General features: G+C 36.7%; 1 protein-coding gene across 3 annotated transcripts in view; it reads right to left on the reverse strand.

Annotated features, from left to right (window-relative positions):
* Nucleotides 1-384: 384 nt before the first annotated feature.
* Nucleotides 385-25,389, reverse strand: part of fam120c (family with sequence similarity 120 member C) — a 28,818-nt gene continuing 3,813 nt past the window's right edge. The window contains exons 2-16 of one of the 3 annotated variants that reach the window (XM_087306815.1): nt 22,552-22,798; nt 22,386-22,468; nt 22,091-22,219; nt 20,831-20,933; nt 20,183-20,256; nt 19,792-20,078; nt 19,014-19,260; nt 18,254-18,425; nt 14,508-14,757; nt 14,278-14,392; nt 8,238-8,447; nt 7,707-7,935; nt 7,487-7,619; nt 5,687-5,747; nt 385-5,597 (exon numbers count right to left, since the gene is read on the reverse strand). In XM_087306815.1, the coding sequence (XP_087162941.1) occupies nt 5,316-5,597; nt 5,687-5,747; nt 7,487-7,619; nt 7,707-7,935; nt 8,238-8,447; nt 14,278-14,392; nt 14,508-14,757; nt 18,254-18,425; nt 19,014-19,260; nt 19,792-20,078; nt 20,183-20,256; nt 20,831-20,933; nt 22,091-22,219; nt 22,386-22,468; nt 22,552-22,798 (2,622 nt within the window). In that variant the 3' untranslated portion in view covers nt 385-5,315. Of the gene's footprint in view, nt 5,598-5,686; nt 5,751-6,275; nt 6,830-6,864; nt 7,620-7,706; nt 7,936-8,237; nt 8,448-14,277; nt 14,393-14,507; nt 14,758-18,253; nt 18,426-19,013; nt 19,261-19,791; nt 20,079-20,182; nt 20,257-20,830; nt 20,934-22,090; nt 22,220-22,385; nt 22,469-22,551; nt 22,799-25,389 lie in introns of those variants that run through there. The other 2 variants (XM_087306814.1, XR_015523416.1) reach the window with 2 other exon arrangements.

Consider the following 25,389-nt stretch of genomic DNA (forward strand, 5'->3'; position numbering starts at 1 on the left):
CCATGATTAGGAACCGACAGTCTGCATCAGCTCCAAAAATCCTGGTCGGAGCATCCCTAGTTTATTCATTTTGTTTAATTCATACCATATCTGTTCATTTTAAGATTGTTTTAACTTTACTTTTTTTTTTAAACATGCACTTTATGCAAAATGTATCTCTCCAGTTTGTAATTCCCTGGCCTCAATTTGAAGAACATTTCAATAGTCTAATGAAAGTTTTCCCCACTCTAAACAATGTTTAGTGGCATGTAGAGGGGTTCCTTAGATGTTAAATGTTTTTCACAAAACAACATATACCAATTAAAAAAAGCTAACAAACAAAAACATTGCTGAACAATGGCATTTTCCATCTTTTAGTGCAGAAAATAAAAATGCCAACTCCAATTTACTAAAAGAATAAATTTTATTTCAGCACTGTAAGTCATTTCCCAACCATACAAACATGACTGCCAACTTTATCTCTCTTTCTTTCTCTCTCTCTCTCTCTCTCTCTCTCTCTGAGCCTTATGGGCTTTTTCTCCCCAATCCATTGTGAAATCAGACCACAACAGCAAGACAAATTAAAAAGAAAAAGTTTCTTTCCAAAACAATCAGGTGCTTTCTTTTATACTAAAATGAGAAATTGTTAATAACGATCATAACCATAACAGCAATAATAATAATGAACTTTACCCTTCACTTCACAAGTTTTTTTGGAGCTTTTGGAGATCTTGATGCATGCATCAATGCGTTTGTGTTGATGAGCGGATCAGTTTTCCAAGAACAGACGACAGAATGTGTTGCCTACAAATGGATTTGTCTGAACACCATGGTTTTTATAGGAACATGCTTGAAAAGCAAAGGGGGTGAGATATAAACGCTAGTACATATTTCCAGAAAATGTAGGATGTCAGCGGGCCACTGTACACAACACATTGCTGTTATCAGACTAGGACTGAAACCTGACCACAGCGTTGGTGGTCCTGTGGAGTGAAGGGCTAAAGAGCCAGGATACAGGGGGAACAGTTATAAAGCAAGAGTCAGATCGGAGGTCCAGACACAAATCTACAGGAATGCACAGGCAAAACTCTTTACCAAAATAGCTGTGGCGTGTGTGCGTATGTGTGTGTGTTTGCGCACGCATGGTTACAGTATGTGTTCACACTTAACCTATCCATGACTACATTGAAGCTACGTTTCTCAGAGGGACAATACATGTGCATGGGAGCTGAAGAAGGGTTCTAGGGTTATTCGCTATGAAGAGCTGCGTCCAAGGCTCCAATTGAGAGGATAAAAACAAAAACATAGGAAATCTTCATTTTAGCAATGAAACTGGACGATACAAGATTTAGCCACGGTTCACCAAAAAGATGTAAACATCACATTTTCTTCATTTAGCATCTGATTACGGACCCCTTACGTATTCTAATATCTCAATTACTCAAAACACGTAGCTGTAGAATCATATATACAGGATCCCGAAAGAGAAAATCAAGACTGTTGACTATATACTGGAAAGGAAGCTTCCAGAAATTTACTTTGGTTGAAAATTAATATGTCGCACAGATGTATATTAGTCGGCTTTGTGTGCAAGGAAGCAAATTAGATTTGCTCAAAGTGATTTGACGAAACAAAAAAGACGATCTATATAATGGGTTATTTCTGTGACAATTACATCATCAAGGTGAAGTGGTTTGAAACGATACCATACAAGATAGGTGAGGAAAATTGCAATCATTACAGTTGAAAAAGATCTAGTTATCTCCGCTAAGCAAATTGTAATACTAAATGTAGCAACGGTCAAAGGAGTAGCTGTTGTAATAACAATTTTAAAGTAGTAAGTAAAAACACAATTTCACGACTGAATGAAACCAAAGATGGTAAATTTCTCTGTTCGCTGTTGAAAATGTTACCAACTCTCATCTAAGATTTCTTACACACAGATTATCAGACTAACTATAAAAATCTCCCACTGTTAGTATAAACATGTAAGGGGAGACGCTGAAGGGAAAACGAAGGCAAGAATTCTTCAACAAAAAAAAAAAATGAGACAAAAGTTGAGGGAGAAGGTTTGAATTGTGACTGATAAACCAATGAAAACGAAAGAAAGGGAAAACGTGTGATAATCCATACTTGTGCAAAATAAAATTCAAAATTCAAATCCAACATCTGGAGATCCAGAAGCATCTAGAGCACGTGCGCTGACCTCCAGAGCATCCTTCTTGTTCATACAAATATCATCCATAGATATTCTTTAATCTATATTTTACTCATTTGATTTTCCATAAATGTATGAGATTTTCAAGCAGCAGTCTAGAACAGAGCAAAGCAGAGAAGCTTTGGAGAGGGTAACTTTGGAACCAAGCATCTGAAACAGCAAATTAAGTATCCAAATAATTATAAGAGAAATGAACACTCTGGACAACACTAATATCTGAAGAATATGCAAACATTTTTTTTTTTATCTCCCTCATACTAACTGATGTCTCTCTACAGGTATAACAAAGGTACTGTGTTTATGTGTGAGAGAGAGAGATTATATCGTTATTTGGTGTCTGTATATTTCGGTTTACGCTGTTCCATTCTTAGATTATACTTAAAACTAAATGTGAAGGAGTTACTGATACTCTATGACAAACACACTGAGAAAAAAAAAACTAACTGAAACGGCTGTTAATCACAGATAAAACAGGACTGAATGTATTAAAAGGATCTAGTTATTCTGAATAAACCAAAATTCCATTAATGGGTTGTGTGTGTGCGTGTGTGTGTGTATATGCATGTTCATATGCACTAACATGCTGGAGATCCTCTCTCAAAAACTAGCACTACTGTACTTAACTTGTAATAAAATGTGACAACCTAAGGTTGAGGTTTAAAATGCTCTAGCGCGCATGACGGCGTAGTGTATTAGTTCACCAATACTACCAGTCACGCTATGGTCAAGATTCTTCTTGGTTTAAAGTCTGTCCGGTATGTCCAGTATTGTCACGTATTCTGATAAATCACTGTCATTTTGTTTGTCCGTAGCAAACTGCATTCGTAATGCATGCTTCAGGTCATTGCGATATTTCTGACGGGGTGATCTGTCTGGATTCCTCAAGAGTGAGAATCTGCAGAATATACATAGACACGCAACTATAATGGGTGTCTGATTTAAAGAGCTTTCGATATACTTTTAGTGGCACTAAATATAATATTAACTTCTTAACAAAATAAGGTGCATCTTAACTTCAATAGAAAGCTGTGATGTAATCTTGACATTGTCAATTGTACAGATTTTTAAACTATGATAATTAAATGCGATATCCTCTCTTAAGTGTATTAGTTCTATTTAAATTCTCATTCATTACGTCCAACAAATCATTGGTACAAAACATGTATTTTGTTTTTAAAATGGACTTAAAACATTAACATGTGAGTAAAATTAATCCTAACCATCTGATGCCAAATGGTCATTAGAAGAGCAAGAGCGGCTTTAATCATCCAGGTGTTTTCGCTGGGGTTCGACTTTAAAGCCCAATCGCCTCAACTATCTCGAATACAGAAGTGCATGAGTTCATAGGACTGTCACGAAAACAAGACGAGACGGACAGATCACGAAACAGTCTGGAGAATCACAGACTCCGTTTTTTTGCTTTTTTTTTTTTTAGCTTTTTTAAATGACTTTGTCACAATAAAAGGTGATCCTAAGGTTTGTTCAGTAATTACTTTTGAGTGTAACAAAACTGCAATGATTTTAGCGATGGCGGGAGAATGCACATGTACAAAAAAAAAGCATCCACATGGTACACATGCACAAGGCACAGAGGAGACGCGAACAGCGAGAGGATAAAAACCCCAAACTGAAACGTGAAGCTGAGAGATGTCAAACGGCAGGTTTGTCTGAGGGACTGTGTGCATTCTCGATCCACTGATAAAATCACTTCCCTAAATCACGTCATCGCGGAACAGGATCATGTACATTTGGGGTCTATATACAAACAGCTGGGATGTCGAACAGTATCACGGTTCCTTCTGAACACACTGCTTCCTCCCTAACTCTGGCAGAGGCTTTGATTCATTTAATTTTCAATTGTTTTTTAATTTATCCTAGTTCGAGGACAACCCAGTGTGTTTTTTACGGTTTTAAAACAAAGTGCAGATTACCACACACTTTGTTCTCACATTCATTTGGTGTTGATTTGTACGTCATACTGTTAAACAACACGCAAGGTAAATAAGTTCATCCGGACAGTTAAACTGTCTAAAGGAATGACGGTCTGCTGCTCATTAAAAGGAAGTTAATCAATTAACCCAATTATCGTCTCTATGTAGCGCAGTACTATCATAAATAACATTGTAAGTGCTTTATGTTAAAATACAATCAATTTTGGGGGGTTCTTCTTCCTCACGTGGAGGGGAAAACTTGCATATGTATCATTTTGGGCTTAAGGTGCTTTAAAAATAAACATGATAGCTATTTTAGTAGCTTACGTACTGCTAATACTCAATTGGGGCTTGGGCCAAAAATAAATAGATTGTCTACATGTGAGATAAAGCAACAGGGGTTGAGCTAGCTATGCAATGCTGAGTGTAACCCGTACCACTCTTTCCATTCCTTTTACTCAAACCTGGACTTCTGGGCCACCTGTGGCCCCTGTGCTGAAGCCACTTACTTCTCCACATGCAAATCACTCTGATAAGATATCTAAAAACAAAGAAAAATAAGAACTACCATGTGTGTGTGAATGCACACTGTGACATACAAATACAACCCACGTTCTCCATCGGTTTCCACCCGTCTACTGAATTCAGGGCAGTGTTGACATGAATCCTCACCTGTGTCTTACAACCAGGTGTAATGGTGGTGGAAACTTTAGAACAGGTGCTGCTGTGCAACTCGGACACGGTGTGTAAGTGCTTCGAATAGGTTCATTTGTAAATATACTTTGGGCAATAAGGGGCTTTTGGTAGCCATTTTAGGCAATCATACATATAAGGTCACCGTAGGTCTAAAAAGAAAAACGGTGTGAAAATAAAGAAGGCTCGAGAGCTTTTCACGATGCTACAACACTGATGGCCCAGTGGAAAGGATGAGGTCCAGAATCCGAAGATTCAGGGCGATGTGCAATCGAGGGTTGTGATTTAAACTTGCTCAGTTTGAAACCAGACCCGGCTCTCATTCCTGACACTGTCCATCTGACGCTTCCAGCATGTGCAGCATCATAAATTATACCATGACAACACAAAGTGGCTACTGTGCCCTAAAGATTCAATTTTGCAAGGAAAAAAAGGCAGTCGACCTTAGATCATTCCCTCTCACTCTCTCATTCTTATTACATTATGGGATGTAATTATTCCTCTTTCTGTAGTGCACCATCTGATGGGCAGTCGTCAAGGCAACAAGGGGCCTCTACCTCTACCCCATCTCCTGACTGGTTGTCTCTGCTGGCTAAGGCACACTGGATTGGCTGGGCCAGTGGTGGCAGGTCAAGAGCTTGACCAGTGGCGCTTCCTGATGAGCTGCCATTCAGCTGCTGTGACGCAGGCCCCGTTCCCTCCGCGGGCCGCCCCACTGATTTAGTGTCCTCCATCAGCTTTGGGGGGCTGGATGAGGGAGGTGAAGAGGATAGGGTCTACAAGAAACATTGAGAGAAAAATAGAGAAAAATCTATATCTTCACTTAAGAATGTACTTACAAAGAAAAGTCATGCATCAGGCTGACCTGTGTTCTGTTGGTGATCACTTTCTTCCCTCCCCTTCCTTTCACTGTCAAGTCTTTACCCCTACTGAGAAAAGGAAACATGAGAAGTTAAAAAAATAAGAGTGGTTGCATAATACTACATGAAAAATACAACTGCCAAAATGCACCAACAATGCGCAATACTTTCATTTCAAATTGGGATTATCTGCTTTTGAAGCCTTTAGTCAACAGTTCACACTCAAAAAATGTTGTGTGACGGCCTCCATACAGTCACAGCTACACATCTCTGAGCAAACACAGCCATGTTTTGTTGAATAATCAATCGATTGCAGAAAAAAATTGAGCAAGCCGGTTATTCAAAGGTCCATTCATAAAGACATCACATCATCAATCCATCAATCCACCATTCAACTATCTGAATCTATTATTTAGCTACAGTAGCTTGATATTAACTATTGGCAGTTTTTGTTTCTTATATTTTAAAGTATAAATCAGTAGTCCTCAATCACCAGGCCGTGGACTGGTACCGGTCCTTGGATCAATTGGTACCTGGCCGCACAAGAAAACATAAATTATTTCCATTTTATTTATTATCTGAGACTGAACGATCTTTTATTTTGATAAGTCTTTTATTTTGAAAAAATGTATTCTTGGTTACATCTTGGTCACTTGAGTGTCTAAATTTAACCCACAAACAGCAAAATGAGTGACAAACGGACATCTTTGGAAAGTTTCTTTGTTAAGAAGAAAAGGTCCAGTGAAAGACCAGGGATCTGCCAAGGTATAGTTCTGCAAACGATTTGTCAACAAATAAAGTGAGTTCAGCTAGAAGAAAATCAACTTTTGGAGATCGCAAATGATAGTGGCCTTTTAGGGGTCGTTCGCATATCGTGTCTTTTCTAGAGTTTGCACAAGCTTGTTGTTTCTAATAGAGGAAACAGACCAGACCAGATGCACACAGTTGAATAAATCCGGCGAGCGCACCACGAGTGATGTGACAAGAACTGAACAATCAGCTTTAGTTTTTATGGAATATACACATTTCGGTAAGACTAATTATCCCAGACAAACACTGAACACCCAAACACTGCAGTACTTTGTAGATTTGTCCATAAATGAAGCTTGTATCAGAGTGACAGAAATGTTTTGTCAGCTTATCATCCTCTGAGAAAACGGTTGACAGTCGGCTAGCAACCTACAGCCTACAAACCCCCCAAGGGTTTTCCAAGCATTGACTGGTCCGCTGTGGTAATAAGGTTGTGGACCACTGGTATAAATCATTTAAATAATCGATTTAATATTTCAATATTCAAAACTTCCTATGAAATTTGACATCAAAAGCCATCTTTAAAATGTACCCATGTTTGATTAGTCAATTTTTTGAATGAAAACACTGATTTAAGTCATATTTCTTCCAAATAAATTAAATAATACCTGGTATGCACTGTATTTATGATCTTTGTAACAGCTCAAATTTAGCTCATTATATTTTGCATTGCAGAGAAAATATTATATTGTAACATTTAGCAAATATTAAACTACATATTTACTAGACACATTGCAGAGTTTGATATTACTACAATTTTCTATGGGAGAAAACTACATCTGAAAGTCAAAGCACTAATATTTTAGTGGAAATACAGTGCAGTCAGCCTGAATAGTTTGCTGAACATGATTTCGACCTACTACTGGTATTCTCCACCAGCAGGTGGTGCAATCAAGAGTTAATATTGACAAATGGAAAACAAAAACATTTGTAGTGAAGCGCATTCCATACCTCCAAAAATAAGTTTTAAGTGTTTTAAGACTGAATAAACTCACCCTTTCCCTCCTACTGACACCACCTGCATGTTGAACCCCCCTTTGCCACGAATTGGCTTGTTTCCAGCCCACTGACCAACAACCATGCCAGCTATTTCCAGTTTGCCGCCCTGGGGAGGTATAGACTGGATTCCTAAAGGAGAGAGCAAAAACACTAAGCAACACTGAAAGTGCAGTAAAGAAACTGAACTAAATGTACTAAACAACAGAACTGTCTAACCTGGAAAGGCCCTGGGTCGGTGCTGGTGGTGATGGTGAGGGGGAGGAGGAGGCATAGAGCCCAATGGGCGAGGAGGGTACAGAGGATGCATGGGGTAGAAAGGTGGCACCATAGCAGGTGGGAGGAATGCAGGGGGTGGCAGTGGTGGAGGTGGAGGTGGTGGCCGGGACAGGTTGATGCCTTCCAGAATGGCCTGACGCATCTTCTCCACCCTTGAAACCAGTTCCTCCTTTAGGGACAGAGTTTCAAAAATATAAAAAATTCCGAAAACACGTAAATATTACAGTAAATATTACATTATTAATAGTATTTCCAGAATGATTGGTCACCAATGACTACCATTTCTGGTTAATGGTCAACATTGACTTCCATTGCATTTTTCCTATTATAGAAGTTAATAGTGACCATCAATACCAGCATTTTTCAAAATATCTTCTTTTGTGAGAGAACTCAGGTTTAGAACAAGTGGTGGTTGAGTAAATAATGAAAGAATGTTCTTTCTGAAAGTGAACTGCTCCTTTAAACACTTACCTGGCCTTCACACATATCAAGTAAGGAGGCTCTGTCTCTGGTGGCTTTAGCTAGTTTGCTCTGAAACAACTTCCCATCGAAAAATCCCCAAGGGCAGCAGTGGTCCCATGGCAGGGGCTGTCCACAAACATCATTCACAAACAGGGCAGTGTCCACTCCACTCATGAACAAAGAGGCCAGCTGCACCCCACGGTTATCCACCTTCTCCACCTGGTACCAGTGTCATAGAAAAGAAATACGATCAAGCGGCATGTTTGGCGTAAGCCTGGTAAATGTCACACCGGTGTGTCATTTAGTGATTTCACAGAGATCTTTCAAAACAGGTTATTGACAGCCAGACAGTATCCATTGTACAGAAATGTTCTGCCTTGAACCGATTGCTTTATGTGACATACAGTTATTAAACGTTATGCTGAATTACTGAGTCACTCTTTATAACTTAGCCTTGCCTAAAGGCAAAAAACCTGCAATAAAACATTTATTTATTTAAAGAAGAATGCAAGATAGAAAGATAAAGAGTGCATTTGATATGTTTTGTGCAGTGTTCAATTCAATCCGTCCTCCCACTGCTTTAACTGTAATCTGGGTCTGTACAGTTATATAAGAACATGCAAACACATGCAAATGTGCTTTACTCCCAAACCACAGCTCTCCATCCATCTGCTTTAAGTAAATCCACCAAACAAAAAGTAAATATTTAGAAACATGATTCAACATCATGCTGCTTAAATAAAAAGACAGGAATAGCACAAAATAAAACGTGCTTTTATTTAAGCATCATTTGCTTGAATAACGATTCTAAATATATAATTTTTATGATGTGTGTGTCTGTGTGTTCATATATATATAGGGGTGTAACGGTTCAAAACACAAAAATAATGGTTCGGTTCGATAATAATGGTTCGGTGTGTTTTCGATACAGCAAAAAAAGTAAAAAGCCAGAGGATTTCTTTTTTAAATGTATTAAAACTAACATCATAAAGATATGATCTTGTTTTTTTTTTTTTTTCAATTTCAATTTAAACAGTGATAGAGATATTCTGGGGTTTCTGCTTAGCAGCAAATCAAACAAATCCTTTACACTCAAAACCAAAAAAGCTTTTTATAAAAAAATAAATGTAATATTGTAGTATTTAAACAAATAAAAATAAAAGAACTATTTAGTTTTTATATGAAACTCTGTTTTAATAAATTTTTTTGTAATTTTTTATTTTCAGAAAGATGAGTGTTCAAAAATGTAGGCGCAGCTGACAAAATTTAGTCGCACCCACAAAAATTATAAGCACCGTTACTACACATTTTATATTAACAGATTCCATTATCTATTAACACTAATCACAACTAACAAACAAAAATCTGTATGCGCTCACCGGCCCTGCACGCACTGCTTGATGTGAATGAGATCAACTAAATAAAAAAAAAAATAAAAAAAATCACTGTGCTGTTCTCATGGGGGGTGTCTGATATTGCACAGGTGAAACTATAACTTATAGTTTGCATACATCATCTTAATAGCAATAACAGTCTTTTCATGAGCTGCAATATTCGTTTCATCTCAGTGAATGAATGCTTTTTAGTAGGGATGTAACGGTATTGTAAATACCGTCATACCGCAATATTAATTTTTTTCGATATTACCGTAGTCGCATGACTTGGTAAAACTATAGGTCTTCTGAGAAAATTTGCTCAGGCGAATGAAGCGAACGGGAGGTACCGGAAACTACAATTCCCATCAGCCCAGGCTTGGCCATAATCCCTTGCGGTCTGTTGTCGCTACAGATCCAGTAATGCGGAAATAGAGTGTGCTGCTAGAAGCGGGGATGAAAAAGCGCTGGAAAACCCTAAAGCGGGTGTTGTCGCCGTGCGCGTACTGAATAGCGGTGTTGTCGCGCGAGTTCTTATCAGCTGTGTTGTCGCGCGCGTACTGAATAGCGGTGTTGTCGCGAGAGTTCTTATCAGCTGTGTTGTCGCGCGCGTTCTAATCAGCTGTGTTGTCGCGCGCGTACTGTAAAGCGGGGACGGAGGGTATGTCGCGTCGCGGGGGCACTTTTGATCATTTTGGAAGGGCACTTTCTATCCAAGACTAAAAAGGGCATGTGCACTGCACAGGTTGAGCACTGTGTGTGCACGTGCCTGCAAGTTGGGGAATACGACTAATAATCAGTCATGGGGACTGCAGAAACACAGCACACTGTTCAGATTGATGCAGACATGAGATCTCTATCTCACTCATGGTTTGTCCTCTCAAGTGGGGGAAAGACAATGCACAACGTTACCCACTCCTGTCAACCTGGGCCAAGTCATATCTCTCTTGTCCCAGAAACCTCAGTCCCAAATGAGAGGGTTTTTTTCTATTGCAGGGGACATTGTAAATACCCAGAGATACCAGCTTTTACCAGATTATATTTATATGATAATTTTCCTTTAAAGCCATCTCTATCTAAGTGAGTGAGTGATTAAATGTTGAATGTGATGAGTTTTCAACACTACTAAATTGAAACTTAATTTTTTTTACATGTTTTAATATTTTTTTGTTATTAAAATTGAAGTTCCTGTTTCAAAGCTTACAGATAGATGACTAATTTGTATGTCATTGACACTTTTGGCACTTTTTTGGAGTATTTTCATAAGTTTTGTTTTTTCCTGTAAATGATTCAATAAATGCCGTACCATGACATTAATACCGAGGTATTACCGTACCGTGAAATTCTGATACCGTTACATCCCTATTTTTTAGCGATGGTGAGCGCGGTGTCAGTCGCACGATTGACAGCATCGTGACAATTAAATGAAGCATTAAATAACGTTAGAACATCTCATGCTTAACATGTGTAGATTCAAGGGCAAGCACTGTTACCTGAAAACTCTGTCCCACCGGCTTAATGGTGAATGGCTTTAGTCATTTTCATAGCGAACTTTAACCACTGGAAGTCTTACCCACTCTTCGAAAAGTGTAAATGCTGAATTGACATTCAGCCCATGATCACTAATCAGATCTGCCATTATTTGTAACTTCAGCTGGTCTCTAAAACTAAATCTGTCAGTGTTGTTTTCATTCTCTCCATCTAGACCTTTACATTTTCGTGGCTTGTAGCAAACAGTCATCGAAGCTAAGTGATTGACAGCTGTTATTAACCAATCCATTCACATTCTGTTCTAGCGCCTTGGGACAATAAGAGGAGCTTGAAGGAGGGGCAAGCATTGCGGGCTTTTTGGTACTTATTCTCTTTTATCTTTTTAGATATTAGTCTGAATCGTTCGGTTTGCAATACGTACCGAAAGTCTCGTACAGAACGGTTCAATACGAATACGCGTATCGTTACAACCTTAACATATATTAAGGGTGGGTCTACCTGCAGCCCATGTGAGAGGTGGATCCGTGGCAAATCCACGCACTAAGCTATATCTATTTAATTTATAACAATGTAAACTTGACTTCGCAGGCCGTTAATCTTTAAACGCAAAAAGCATTTTTAAGTGTCCTAAATTGACTGCTGCTGCACAATGGGATGTTTTTTTTACAAAACTGTAAAAGTGCGCTTTAGCTTGTCAAAATGAAAGCAAACATTCAAAAGGGTTCTGCGTTTTGTCGAATTTACTAATATTAATAATAATCGATATAATACATTTAAATAATAATGGCACTGTCCAGTGTAATAAACTTTTTTATTAGGCGACATAACTGAAAAACTAATTTGAAGATTACCGGCAGTTGCGTTTTTGCTCAAATTAACGGCAAAATTCTTTTGCGTTTTTTCCCTTTAGAGCTCAAGAAAGTTGTATTTAATAGGCTGCTCGCCTCATGTCATCTGCTAGTCCAGTTTTCTCCCATGTGAGTTGAGTGCGCCGCCGTGTGTGCGTTTTATACACTATATACGGGCGTTTTATACACCTGACCTGACGTGGGGACCAGATCTCTGGACTATAGGCCTAGCTTTAATCTGTCAATTTTCCTAATTTAATTGCTATTTCATATTATACAATATCTAAATGTAGCACCGGGCCTACGCTCGATAACAAGGAGTGGGGCTGTGTGTGTAGCGCCTTTAAGCAGCGTGTTAATCAACTGCTGCCGGTGAGCCAGTGCGCAAAGCCGGTAAAGATATAACCAAAAGCAAGTTCATATTATAAATATTTTTTTAAAGATACTTATCGAAAATTCATTTAATCCTACCCTTCAAATAGAATTTTTAGTTGCACCATTAAGAAATCAGGTCACTCTAGAGCCCTGCAATACTCTATAGTAAAATAATGTTCTTAACTGTTTTTTTTCCCTAGAAAACCATTTTCGGAATATTTTGTTTAAGGAATGCAAGAAAAGAACTGAAAAAATATCAATATTCTCGGAGTGAACCGATTGGATTTTATTTATTTTTTTAGTTTTTAAGTCCTGCTCTACAGTTTGACTAGTACTGCATCTGTTGGACAACATAATGTACTGTTGAGGCTTTTTAGTCGAGAATGTAGTAGTTTAGATTGCAACTATGTACTTTATTTATAAGGGTAGTGCCTATTTTAAATATTTATAATTTTAGAGCACCGGATTCAGTCCACTGGCCGCTATTAGCCTGTCTAAGCAAAACAAAGAAAGATGTTCCGTCACAAGGTGGCAACAGAAACCGCATAATAAGTCCTTAGGGGAGACAAATTTTCTTACATTTTCTTAGCATGAATTTCAAACTACAGCAGAATAAATCTTTATAAATCAGGTAAGCGACATTCTTAGTCAATCTCTTTTGTATTGGTGTATTTATACCACAGAAACTGGTAGTGTTTGCTTTGCTCTGGCCTTTTTGGGTTTAATTATTGTGAAATCCCGAGTCTCGACTGCAACAGCGAAATACTGGGAAACCTCTGTAGACGTTCAGCCTTATAATCTTAAAATGTGAGCAAAATCATCCGTTTTGTCATCACTTTAGACATTATGCTAGAGAATCATTCAAATGCTTGCTCTAAAGTGACATTGGGACAGTAGCAACGGTTTCAGCTGTTTTGATTTCAGCTGCAGATGTGAGCAAATGGTGGAAGAAAGTAGTTCCTCTTACAAAAGAGTTTTTGAGACTCTGTGTTTGATTTTCATTTTTATATAAACGATTATGCCATCAAACTGTTGTATAAACACAATATCACACTTGTAGCATTGCCACGTGGCTGTATGGCTGTATATAGTCACTGGTGAGGGCACGCACATACACACAGGAGCCTGATAAAAATGCTAATTTTAGAGGAAAATTTCACATGGCATTTAGAGGTTTTTGCATCTAAACTCTTCATATATACTTTATATTTTTTAAATATATATGGTTTGCCTATATTACAACTGCTTGAAGTGTAATAATGTGTGCAATGTAGTTAATTAATATCCCAATATAAAATTATAATATTATGAAACTTATCACAAATAAATAATTTTTTTTTAAACCTAAAAAATAATCTATTTACATTTTACATTCTTATACAAATGACATCACAATGTGGCTTAGTAGTGTTATTAAAAGATCACAAAGGTGGCGAATTGGCTAAATATAAATTGTATATGCACTGTGTGAATATGTACTATGTGAAGAATGGTACTGTGTTCCTATGCATGTGCGCTGCTCAACATTTGATCATGCTTTCCATGTGTCCACACAACTTGGGTTTGCTATAAATGAGTTGGTGTGTGGATTTACATCATGTTTGAGATGCATTTGAGAACACAACATGCTTCAACCTTCTTCCCAAATTGTAATAAGTAAATCGTTACAACCAGCTGCTGTCAACAAAACATAAGCCAGACCCCTAGTTTTTTTTCGATTCTGCAATCACTGAATCCAATGCAAATATCAACAAAAAGTTGAACATATTTGTAAATCCTGCAAAATTCTTAATTTAAATGCAAGAATTAAATTAAAATTATATATGAAAACAATATATATATATATATATATATATATATATATATATATATATATATATATATATATACACACCAATATTTTTAAATGTGACAACATTATTATAACCTTTATGTGACAACAGTTAATAAGACAAGACGTACCTTGAGTTCCTGAAGTTGGTCAGGTTCATAGAGCTGGTTGGACACAGCTTGAGCCAAAAAGGCATCAAGCTCATGGCGCTGAAGAATGCGACCCCCCGGCCACTGCATCATATACCTGTAAACACACACGTGCCAACGTTACTCAGATTCCATGCTGATCTACTTATTCAAAGTAAGTGTCAGTGTCTAATGAGAAACAGCCCCCTAGTGAGGTCATATGGCAGTGGTACCTGAGCACGCAGCACATGAGCAGCAGGTGAGATGGCACACAGGTTGGGTTGAGCAGGGCAGGGCAGTCAGACCGCATACAGGCTAGAAAGGCTCGTGTACGGCGACTTCGGTCCTCAGATGCTCTGCCAAGCCACAACCGCCTTAGATTGGGACATGTCCACTCACGAAAACACAGGGCTGGGACGAGCTCTGGGGTCAGGGCAGATTTAGCTTTACTGGCACACCACTCCTTTACAATAACCGGGGGCACTGCAGAGTCAAAGAGAAATAAGACATGTTTAGTGTCATGTTGATCTTTTTCTGGCATCTTCTTTCTCACAGAAAGAAATGATATGATTATTTTAAAAAAATAATAACTTGCAGTGTGACACTACCACATTTTATGCCTGGTATAGATACAAAGAAACAAGTTTTAATTCATATTATGCTAAGACTCTTCTCATACTGTACAACTTTGCCTTCAGAATAGACATGGGATGATATGGAGTCAATCTAGGGCCATATTTACTTGCAGCAAAAAGTGTTCAAAGTAGTGAACAAACAGATAAAAATAAATAAATGCAAATCTATAAAAAGGGAAAATAAATTTTTGAGAAATACAAATTAAATTTGCAAACAGAAAAAGAACTACAAATAAATGTTTATTTGCAATGTATTTGCAATAAAAAAATAAAAAAACAATATATATTTTAGGGCTTGCATAGACTAGTTGACTAGTCGAGCAATCAACTACTCGAGCGTGCATTTCCCATAAATGACATCAAAACAACAAACGTATCCAACAAGCATCACGATTCAAGGTTAAAGCCTCCAACTACAACTGAGGATTAAATTCAAGATTATTTACATTATCCACATTAACACCAAAGGGAATCCTCTCGAATGGTAGTTAACATGGTTTCCGCTACATTAATTCTTCCGTGGCGGGGCGCCACACCAAAAAACATTACAGCTTCCTATTCAAAACATTCAGTCGTGTTTTTAATAGCTGGTTATAATCGCACCAAAACGTATTAAAAGGTAGGTAAATTATAACAGCGCAAACTTTACTGTGTGCGTCATTGGTTAACCCTTAAAGGTTACATGCTCACTGACTGACTGACAGGTGCGTGATGCGTGAGCCCAGCAAACACGACAAAGCTTTCAGTTAGATCAACAGTTTTCATAAGTATACTTTATAGATAAAGGTCTATTGCTCTGCATATTATGATTTTATCTTAATAATTTTGCGCGCAAGCAAAGAGATTGAAATAACACCATAAGTGTTTGTTAGATCTGTATAAAAACAGGCCTACCGCCACAGCTGAAAAAAAATCCTAGAGGAAACTGATGTTAAAATTAAATTACTCTGTGTACTATCCAAGCTAGTGAAAACATTTCTTGCTATCCTTGCCACCAGCACACGAAGTGAAAGAAATTTACTTTGTCTGGCAACACTGTAACAAGACAAAGAGCAACTTGCATCCCTCTCACGTGGATGCGCTTGTATTTCTAAATGTAAACCAGCGATCCATAAGCTTGACCAAAAACTGACTAGAGGATGAGAGCGAGGATGATGTGTTCTGTATAAAGTCGGATGAAGTAAGATTCTATCCCTTATTTCTGTCGAAAACAGGGTAAATATAAAATGATTAAAGTGCAAGATGGGCTTTTCATTCATAGTTGCGTTGCAGTTTTTTTTTTCACTTTTAAATATTAAATTCATTTTCTCATACATTATGTCTGCATGTTAAAATACCATGCAGTCATTTGTTATTTTACTGTGTCTGCGCATATTTTATTTATTATTTTAACACATATTTTTTTCATTTATTGAAATAATTTATTTATAAATATTTTATTTATTTTTTATTTTCTGCTTGGCTGTATAGACTATTGTCGCTTGTTGAACTATTTATTTTCTGAACCAAAATAATTTTAATTCTTGTTGTCACTGCTGGAAACTTTTTAATCAGACTACTTGTTGTATAACAGACTATTACTTGCGCGCACATGATTGTTTGCATAATCTTCAGGCCGGTTGAAGTATATATATTCATTCATTTTGTTATTTTAGTAACTGTTGAAACATAGCAGAAATTAAATGATTGAATGAGATTTAGCCTATAGCTCAGAGTAATTTTATTAATATTTTAATTAGTTTTATGAATACTGCATTATGAATATGATTTTTCAGGACGCATTTTAGGTTTCGGGTGTGGCCATACTTTTACTTTCTATAGCCTACATTAAATAATAAAATTGTAATTAAAATGCAATAATTAGCCTAGCTTTTTTCTTTTTTTTGTATTATAAATATTTAATTTAAGTATTTTCAATTTCAACTTTTTATTTATAAATTACTTATTAATTTAGGGTCAGCTGTATTGTTGACAAGAACTATTTTTAATCTTTCCAAACTGGTTTAACAATTAGGTTTTACTTAGTTCTTATTACGGCTAGAAAATAATAAAGTTACTTTAATAACTTAAAGTATTACATGATGAACATGAGTTTGCTTCGCATATACAGCAAGCTTATGACACAGATGTTAAATGACAATGTTGCGTGCAGCTTTTTTTTATATTACTCTATAACAAAGTAATATAATGTTTTGACAATTCATGTTAGGGCTATGAAATCAATGCATTCAGCTATGAATTACTAAAACGTATTAAAAAGGATTTCTTTGTGTCTTTTTAACTAGTAGCTCGAACCCCGGGTAGTCGAGTAACTCGAGTATTGTTTTGAAAAGAAATCGATTAGCAGAAACCAGTAGTCGTTCAAGCGCTAATATATTTCCAAAACATTTTTATGGTATTGTCTTTACAAAATGGGAACTTGGGTGTTTACTGCAGGCCCAGACCTACTGGGCTATAAAATTTAAGTTTCATTTCTTAATTTATTTTTGCTGAGTCATTTTTGGAGATTTGCATTTATTTATTTTTTTGCTCAATACTTTATTTTTTGTTTGCAAAACTTTCTTTTATTTTGCAAGTATACATGGCCTTAGATTGACTCAATTTGATGATAACAATTTACAAGGTATACCGTGATTTTGAAAATGTTCAGCTATACCGTTTCTAAGGTGTGTGTATGATTTTTTTATTTACATTTTTTTGAACAGTATCTCAAGCAGAAAAGATAGTCGTTTTAAATCGTGAAGCAATCTGTTTTTCAAACAAATGAAAATAGCAGAAGTCAATGATTCATTTGAACTATATACCCTGACATGTCTACTGCTTCAAGTATTTTAAATGTTTCTCAAAATAAAATATTGTATGTTAAAATAGGAAACAAGCTTTGTTTTTACCCATAAATTTAAAAAGAACTTATTTTTAGAGTAGTAATCACACCACTGTGAAACAATGATATTTTTATCCAAGGTTATCATACCGTCAGAATCTTATACCTGCCCGTGCCTACTCTAGAATAACTGCTGTTAATCAAACCACTTGTCAAATATTAGAAAAATACACCTAAAGACGTGAAAAAAATGCTTTTTTTGCTACTTAAAAGTTTTGGAATGTATTCCAATATATTATTTATAGGTGAACTATCCCTGAATTTAAGCTCTAGTACCCCATAAGCTGCTGCGTGCAGTTATATTTTACAATTACTTATAATAATAAATTAGCACTCTTTAATAAACCAAAAACATAAAGCAATGTTTAGACTACATATTTAATAAACAATTGCATTAGTGTGCTGAATAGCTGTGGCACTGTCTTATCAACCCTACGTCTATGCCCACCCTCATCCTCACCATCAACTGGACTACGCTTGCGCATGGCCAGTCTCTCCAGCCTCCGCTGGGTCTCAGCCAGGCTGAACAGCACCCCGTAGGCATACTGGCGGGCAGAACGGAAAAGTAGAGAAGCAGGAGGCAGGTCAGGGTTGCACTCATCCTCTATACACACTGGCATCTTCATCTCCCCCTGAGAGGTGACAGAAAGGAAACAGAAAAGGGAGAAGAAATGGAGCGTAAGGGACATAGGGAACAGTATTAGAACTCTGATATCTGCTATTACAATATATGCTTTCTGAATATTAAATGGGTTTTCAGGGAATTAATCACAATAAATGTAAACTAATTATTGCCTGCTGTTTAAAACTTTAAATGGAATTTGTTGAAATAATAAAAATAATTGAGTACACACAGTAATGAAGATATAAGTTATTTTACTTCATTCTTTATTACTTCATTATTTTATGTGAGACTTCAAGGATTGTTTAAACATCTGCCACCATAAATGGAAAACTAATGCTATAATAAAACTATATCATTTTAGCATTGTTTTAATGAAAACATTGTGTATTTTTTTGTAATAAAGTATAACAGCTTATAATAAAAGCATAAGCAATGATGCTGCTTTGAGGTAAACAAAAAGTTTCCATTTCTAGTCAGATTTGACGTAAAGGAAAAATGAGTCATATGTCAATTTTATAAACACAGCAGATTCAGTCAGATAATTTAGTGAAGAAAATTGCTGATGGTTTATGCACATGCTATGTGATTGCAGTACCTTGGTCAGGATGTGGTAGATCTGTGGATACATGAGTCCTCTTCTGTGTCTGTGCTCGGCCACTCTCAGCACCTCTGCACTGACCTGGGGAAGGGGTGGCGTTGTGATGTCCATGTGACTCCGAGTTGGCATGGAAAGCAATGATGGGATGGACGGCCCACTTCCGTTGCCATGGTGGCCATCCCCAGAGCCACTGCCACTCCGTCCACTGGGATCTTCCCATCTCGTGGACTTGTCAGCCAAATGACTATGGAAGAAAAGAAATATTCAACCTGCTCTAAACACAAGTTTATTATTAAAAGAGGCTCGCTACATATTGGGGGCTTTTCAATTCTTATTTGTGCATCCTCGTTTCTTCTTTTCAAGTCTTAGCTCGACACCCATGGAGGATGTGAGTGGAGGGCCCAAAAAATAGATGGGAGGCCAGAGGAATTGAATGAAAAAAATGATACATCCTTGATTCCTTTAGCGTCATTTAAAAGCATCTTCATTCAAGGAGTACTCTACATTACGATAATTTCTTTTACAAGTTAGAATTCTTGAATTTTAGATTTAATTATTAATATTCACAACCTCCACAAAACATCACATTTGTCTGTATTTTTATTCATTTGACTTATTTACAGGTAATAGCTGCTTATTGGTGCTGAAATTAATGTTACATCCAAATGAAAGAAACTATGAAAACATAAACTAAATTTACAACGTTATGCTTAATATTCACATTATTGTGTTTGTTTTTCTGTTGTATTTAGCAACTAGCAACTGGTGAACTCACTTAGCGCTGGTGTCATTTTGCTCCTCCCCATCTGAAGACGAAGATGACGAGGGGGAGGGGCCTGTGGGAGCAGCAGTGTGGTGATTGGGCTGTCGGCTGCCACCTTGAGAGGAATCATATGGAGCAGACCAATCAGCAAAGCCCATTTTCCCAACAAGTGAATCGTTACAGTCCTGCAGTGGCTGTGTTGGGTTCTGGCATAAAAGGGCTGGACCAGTGGCAGGACCGGGTCCATAGAGCCCACCTGGATAAGGCACCTTAACACCTGACACCTGGGGTGGACCAAACTGCAGAGACCCAAAAACAAGCAAAAAGATATTTAGATGCCATTAGTTTCTGTAAAATACACACAAAAAAATCACCAAACTTTTATAGTTTAAAAAAACATTACCTGAGCTTTTAATGGCTGTACTGCCCCCACATGGCCTGGAGGTCCAGCAAATGGACTAGGCCCAAAGCCTGGAACTGAGATAAGTCAAAGTAACAACAACAGATAAATACTGAGTACAAACTGGTGTCAGAGTTTGTCTTGCAAACTACCACTTTTTTTTATCACTTGTTTGTCACAAAACTACTAAGATATTTTAATACAATTACAATTGAAAATAACTGTTTTTAATACCTTTACCATATAATTAAATCATGAAACTATTCAGTTTCAGCAACATTACTTCAGATTCTTGATTCTAATAAGACAAATTGGTGCTCAAGAAAAAACTAAGTCAAAAACTGTTTAACATGTGGATTCTGTCATGAATAAAAAGTGTTAATTTATAAAAAAAAAATTATATATATATATATATATATATATATATATATATATATATATACACATACACATATATATATATATATATATATATATATATATATATATATATATATATATATATATATATATATATATATATACATATATACACACACACACTTATGTTGCCATCAATGTTTTACTGTGCCCTTGATCAATGTAACGCATTCTAGGAAAATAAAAGTATTTACTCTCTTAAAATGACACCAAACACCACATTATACCTACAGAGGTAAGGAGAAGGTCCCATGGAGAGAGGTCTTGGTTTACTGGCCGCTGAAAAATACTCCACTGCCTTCTTAAACCTCTCAATTTTATCTTCGGTGCGTGACTAGTGGATAGAAAAAAGTGGAGAAAATGATGAGCTTTAAATGTAGCAACAGTATCAAACAAACGCATTTAATAAGCAGCACTTGAAAACAAGGGTGTGCAATATTGACAAATCATTTTCTCAATTACTTAAGAAATTTACTTCTAAAAGGATAATATTTTGCTGAGAATGTTTTTGTGCTGGCAACTCAGCTGATTTAGACCTGTTGTGGATAAAAGTGACACTAAAAAAACCTAGTACTTTAAATTAGGCCTGAATTGTATAATGCATCAGATGTGTTTTCATCACATCCTTCAAATCACCCTCAATATTTGCACTCATTCCATTTCACAAAAAAAACTTAGTTTAAATGAATCGGCTCTGACATTGTTCAATCTGTTCTAGCAAAAGCAAGATAAAATATCTGGAGATAAAAGTTTCCTTCTGTTTCTTTGAATTATTCATTAAAATTTAAAAATGAGCGAAATATAAACCACTGAGAAGCCAAAAGAAACTATTTACATAAAACTTTTCTAATATAAGATGCACAAACTTTCACCCATCTAATGCTTCATCCTGTAAAGGACTCTGCTTTGAAGCATCGAAAACTTGGTTTGTACAAATAGACAACGAAATCAAGATAAAATAATTTGCTCAAAATCAGATTTTTTAAGTTAAAAAAAACACATTGCTGCTCTGAGATGCACAAATGTTCTGCTCTGGCTAACTATTTTTGTTTTCAACAAGAACAGCGGTAAGCAATATTGTGTCAAATAAAATAAGCAATTCTCGTTTGTTGAACCGTTGTATAAAATCAATACTAATTTTGTGATAGCAAACATGCACTCATAATCTGGAAAAACAGCACACCTGTTAGTAGGTTATTACTTTATTATACTATAGCTTATAAAAAATGCATTCAGAGGATGGATTTATATTACATCCGATATCTTCTTTAAAAAAAAAATAAAAATCAAGAGATTTTTAATGCTTTCACAACCCGAATGATGGGGCTCTCTCAAGCTGATTTCTAACAGTTTTCAACATGTAAGGTATGCTTTTGGAGTCGCCAACTCGATAAATCCAGTTTAAACACTTAAAATAACAATATTTTTTAGAGATGCTAAATATCGCACACCCTCACATGCAAATAAATGTGTAAACACGGCATGCTTCACCTGTGACTGCTTGAAAACATCCTTGGCCACCGAATCTAAATTCCCAAGATCTTTGATGGATGCCACATACTCAGAAACAGCCTTGATAACAACCTCACATGGAGGGAGGACTAACTGATGAGCCCTTACCTGAGCAGAAAAAAAAACAAACAAATAATGAAGCAAAGAGCAACAAATAAAGTATGGGTTGTGCTAATAAGTGTAAAGCACAAGGATGCTTAAATATCTCATCCATTACAACTACAAAAAAAAGAGAATATCATAAAGTGTGTGAACTGACAAATCATTTTAGCACCTTGAGGGAGGCAAGAGGGTGTTCTGGGCCTAGAAGACTCCAATGAAAGGCAGCCAAGTCTTCATCTGGCAGAATGTGGTTACCTGTTTGTTTTTTTGAAGGGCCACATTTAGAACTAAATAATGTTCTTTAAAGATAAAGTCATGTTCATGTTAGCTTCGCTTACCAAGAAGAGCAGCAAAAATGGGCAGGTGCTGTGTCTTGAGGCCAAGCTGGCGAGCCGCCTCTGATAGCAGGTACTGGTGAGTGGTCAGATTCTTGCCATTCCAGGAGAGCTTGAGAGCGTGGGAGCTGAAATAGGCCGGAACGTTGCATAGCGCAAACTCTGAGTCCTGTGCAATCAGACCCTGAAAACCATAGTCTCTGTACAGGGATAGCACCTCCTGATGATGGTCCTCCAGGGTCTGCACCACCTACAACACAAGCAGGGTGGAAGGTGATCACGTGTTCTTGTGACTTACTAAGCAACAAGCTACAACTGATCTGAACTGAAAATACTACATTTGCTGACAATAATCTTGGATTAATATGAAAATAACACAGATTTTTAAAAATAATTTCAATACTTATTTTCTGCATATTTTCAATACACTGATATCACTTGTACTTCTTAACTCTCTTAGATATTAAGCTGTAATTTAATTAGAGGAGAGAAAGCCTTCGCACAGTAGCATAGCCCTCGCTGTGGCTGACACAGATGCTGATGCACACCGCTCAAAAAAAATATAATGTAACTACACATCGCAACTACGACTCTGTGATTGGTCGGCTTGGTACCAGTGATGAGTATGAGGGTGCCGCGAGCCGATGGAGTGTTTACAAGTGTCGAGTCCCGTGAAGAAGCTACTTGCAGTGTTTCAAAAAAAAAACTAAATACCTAGCAAGACACTTAACACAGAGGAACATTAAAGCCTATTGCTAGCTAGCGAAAGTATCGTTGCAGAGCAACACAAACAGCATGCAGAACTATAAATGCACAACTACGCAAAAGGCAGGCCCCTTGGGTCACACTGATCTCTTGACGCAAAAATATAAATCAGCTTTTAAAATTTGTACAATACAAACTATATAAACATTGCATGACTAATGCTTCAAATATAGCATTTTCTATTTGTAAATATGAAATACATAAAATTCTAAATTTTTTAAAATGTAATTTTTATTTATTCATAATGAATCAGTTATTCAGACAATTTAAAGCAGGTGATTTATTTAGTAAAGCATTATTGTAGGTTTATTTTCCCCTCTTTGTTTTGTGTAAAATTGTATCTAAAATGTAAGCCATTTTCATTTTGTCAGTAAAACGTTTCAACGTTTTTAGATAGAACAGCATAGAGGTTTGAAAAAAACCCTGCTGAAACAAGGGGGTTTCATGGCCTTTTAAAACTATTACTTTAACACATTTGTGCCCAATAACGGGTTTTATTTCTGTATCGCAAACAAATCTTTTTAAGCACTTATTCACAAACTACTTGCTTTTTAACAAGCCTAATACCCCCTCTGACTAAATATAATCCAATATATACTCTTATTCAGTTATTAGAACAGTACCGTTGCATAGATCAATTTTGAGAAGTGGTTAACCGATGATACTGCGCATGCGTGATTCAGTGAACCAAACACAAACAGTACATGACAGCCTGCTGTGAGTGAACTAAACTTGAACAACTGCAGCGTGTGACCCGAGGGCTTAAATGAAAGGATCTGGTGAAAATCATAAGTTTATTTCATAACAGAAAATTTGTAATGGAATTTAAATAACTGAATCATGCGTTAGTAGGGTTGCAAAACTTTACAGTAAGACATTTTTTAGATCATGGTGATGTTTTAACTGGATGAAATTACTATTGCTGACTACATAATGTTGAGTCCTAACAACCGCATTAAAAATCTGAACTACTGTGTATCTAACCTCAGGAGCAGCCTTGCACACATATTGTACTTAAAGCCTGCATTAACACTTCTGAAACTCTAGTTGGCAGTGAGGTGTTAAATGTTCCTCTGTGTCAAGTTTCTTTGTGTTTTGTTTTTCCTGAATGCTTCCTTAATGAACAAGTGGCTCAAACTCGCTCATTTTGAGGCAGCAACCGGCGGACTGGCAACAACTTTAACCATGAGGTAAACACTAAACAAAACTTTCTATCCAGAGCTCCTTCATGGGATTCCACACTTGTGAACAATCACTCCATCGGGCTCACGCGACATTCAGCCCTGCCCAGACTCGTCAGCGCTACCAAGTCAACCAATCACAGAGCTTGCATTACTCGTCGTTGCGGCGTGTAGTTACATTTTTTTAAGAGGTGCACATCAGCAACGCTGACGGCCACGACGTAGGGCTATGCGTCAATGCGCTTGACGCAGAAGTATAAATCCGCCTTAAGGCTGCTATCTTGTGGGCTGTTGTATTTGAAAATTGAGGATGGATAGATGGTAGTGGTAGATGACAGCGTTCATGTGTCATCTGAATACATGTTTCAAAAAATATATGACTGAGTTTTTATTATACAACATATATTCTGTTGATTTTGAATCTTGCAAACAAATAATCCTTATTTAGAAAAAAAAAATACATTGAAACTAATAAAAACTAAACTAATCTATTTTCATATAATAAAGAAACTGATGAAAACTAGTAAATCTCCCTCTAAAAACTAATTAAAACTAACTGAATTTGAAAAGAAAGTCAAAACGAAATAGAAACTAACAACGAAATCATTATTTTTCTGTGATAATGACAGCTCTTTGCATCACTTCTTGATTCTCAGTAAACTTTGCCTGTGTGTAGTAAATGCCACATTTAACAACACATTTTTACTACAAAATCCTTTAATTACTTCAGACAAGTGCTTGAAATAAGTTCTGCTATGAGAGAACTTCATAACCATGTAATTTTAAGACACTCCAGCCTTCGGAAAAAGATTTACTACTAAACACAACTGTACTTCCCTGACAAGATGTGCAAGACAATTGCATGTAATGTATGATCATCAAGTCGCATTTAATT

Source organism: Danio rerio, chromosome 23, assembly GCF_052040795.2.
Source record: "Danio rerio strain M-AB ecotype USA chromosome 23, GRCz13ab, whole genome shotgun sequence".
Classification (NCBI taxonomy): domain Eukaryota; kingdom Metazoa; phylum Chordata; class Actinopteri; order Cypriniformes; family Danionidae; genus Danio; species Danio rerio.